Source organism: Carya illinoinensis, chromosome 4, assembly GCF_018687715.1.
Source record: "Carya illinoinensis cultivar Pawnee chromosome 4, C.illinoinensisPawnee_v1, whole genome shotgun sequence".
Lineage (NCBI taxonomy): Eukaryota > Viridiplantae > Streptophyta > Magnoliopsida > Fagales > Juglandaceae > Carya > Carya illinoinensis.
The window spans coordinates 11,289,330-11,291,304 of NC_056755.1; the positions used below are offsets into that span (position 1 = coordinate 11,289,330).

Genomic DNA, 1,975 nt, shown 5'->3' on the forward strand with positions numbered 1-1,975 from the left:
ATTTATAGTCCAAAGTAAAGATGCATGTAATTGAAAAACATCAAAACCGAATGCATCATATGTCTCAATACCAACCTCCCATAATTCTTTCAACTTATCAACTAAAGGACGCAGGAAGACATCGATATCATTTCCTGGTGATTTAGGACTAGGTATCAAACAGGTCAACATAAAGTATGTGTCTTTCATGCAAGACCAAGGTGGCAAGTTGTAAGGTAGAAGTATTACTGGCCATATACTATAGGGCTTGCTCATGTTATTGAACGGGTTGAACCCGTCACTCGCCAGTTCAAGACGGACATTACGAGAATCTTTGGCAAACCAATCATGTTTCCTGTCAAAATCTTTCCAAACTTTGGAATCAGCTGGATGCCTCATACAGTTCAAATCATCAATACGACCCTCTTTATGCCATCACATGGCTTCTGCTGTCTTCTTCGATAGATAAAGGCGTTGCAACCTAGACTTCAATGGAAAATAACGCATCACTTTCTGAGGTACCTGGTGTTTACTCGTCATTGAGATCCACCTAGATGCGTTGCATTTCGGGCATTTATCTTTGTCTTCATCATCTTTCCAAAACAACATACAGTCATTTGGGCATACATGGATTTTGGTGTAACTAAATCCCAATCCACGCTCTAGCTGACGCGCATCATTATAGTCTTCAGGCAAGAGAGCACTCGGGAATGCAGACTTCAGTAGCTTTAGCACCATGTTAAATGACTTCATGTTCCAACCCCTGATTGTCTTGATGTGAAGCAACTTCACCATAAATGATAGCTTTGAGTAGGTTGTACACGATGGATATAGGGGACGTCGTGCATCCTCGACGTATTGTTCAAACGTATGGTGTCTAGAAGTCCCAACGTTGGGCTGTGCATTATCATCATCACTGCCACTAGCATTTAAAACGGTAATATCATCCACGAAGGATCCCACCCGAATGTCATCTAACATCTCATCGACGTCATCAATGTACTCTCTAGTATCATCTCCATCATCCTCATCGTCTGACCGGCTGGCATGAAAATGATCATCTTCTCCATGAAATATCCATTGAGTATAACTTCTATCAATCCCTCTCAAAAATAGATGATCCCTCACAACAGTAAATGGCTGGAAGAAGTTATTACGACAGTCCCGACAAGGACACCTAATTGAGTCACTGGAAGGAGCATTGGATTGAGCCATTGATAAGAATTGATTAATGCCTTCGGCATATTCATGGGACCACAATCTATCTTCAATATGCATCCAAGATTTATCCATTTAAATCTTGGTAGCACAAAAGTAGGCCACAGTAACTTTGCTCTTGATATAAGTTAATATGAAGTGGACTCCATTAAGACCCCGACAGAGTTAAATGGATAGAACAACTTTTAGAAATGTAGTTTGTTAGCAAAGAATTGTATGAGAAGTTGAATGGGTGATGAAGATAGGAAAAATGCAGCTTCTTTCGCACTCCAGTACATACTAAAAACATACTGGAATGAGTAAGAATGGGGAGATATATAATCATGCTTGCAGGCATGATTATATCTATTGGTTCAGTACATTACTTATAGAAAGCATATGACTTATAACTAAGAAGCAAGCAGATTTCTTGCACAAGCATCTCATCTAGTGTCAACATTTTATGCGCATCGGTTCTATAAATGAGTATTGTCTACTGTGTAATTTCAAAATCTACTCCCAATAAATTAGAGGGAGGGCGCACGCAACGACATTAAAAAAGGCAGTCCAATTGTGTAGTATATGCATGGCCCTATAATTCCCAAATAACAAGTTTGTCACCTAGATGCTTGAATCATATCCTCAAAAGCAAAGAATTTTCATACCCTACTAACTTGTGTGGATTATGCATGCTAGCAAGGAAAAATAGAATGGCAAACAGAAAATATTGAACCACAGAACATATTAAAACAAAAGCTGACAAAGGAAATGCTTTATGAAAAATTCAAAACAAAGCAAA

General features: G+C 38.9%; 1 protein-coding gene across 1 annotated transcript; it reads right to left on the reverse strand.

The window, feature by feature from the left end:
• Positions 1-414: 414 nt before the first annotated feature.
• Positions 415-1,272, reverse strand: LOC122306238. The gene has a single exon (XM_043118673.1). It carries the CDS (start codon positions 1,270-1,272, stop codon positions 415-417), a length of 858 nt encoding a protein of 285 aa, XP_042974607.1.
• Positions 1,273-1,975: the final 703 nt, after the last annotated feature.

Coding starts and splice junctions, on each gene's coding strand:
- LOC122306238 (XM_043118673.1), bottom strand. CDS start 1,272: ATGGATAAATCTTGGATGCATATTGAAGATAGATTGTGGTCCCATGAA.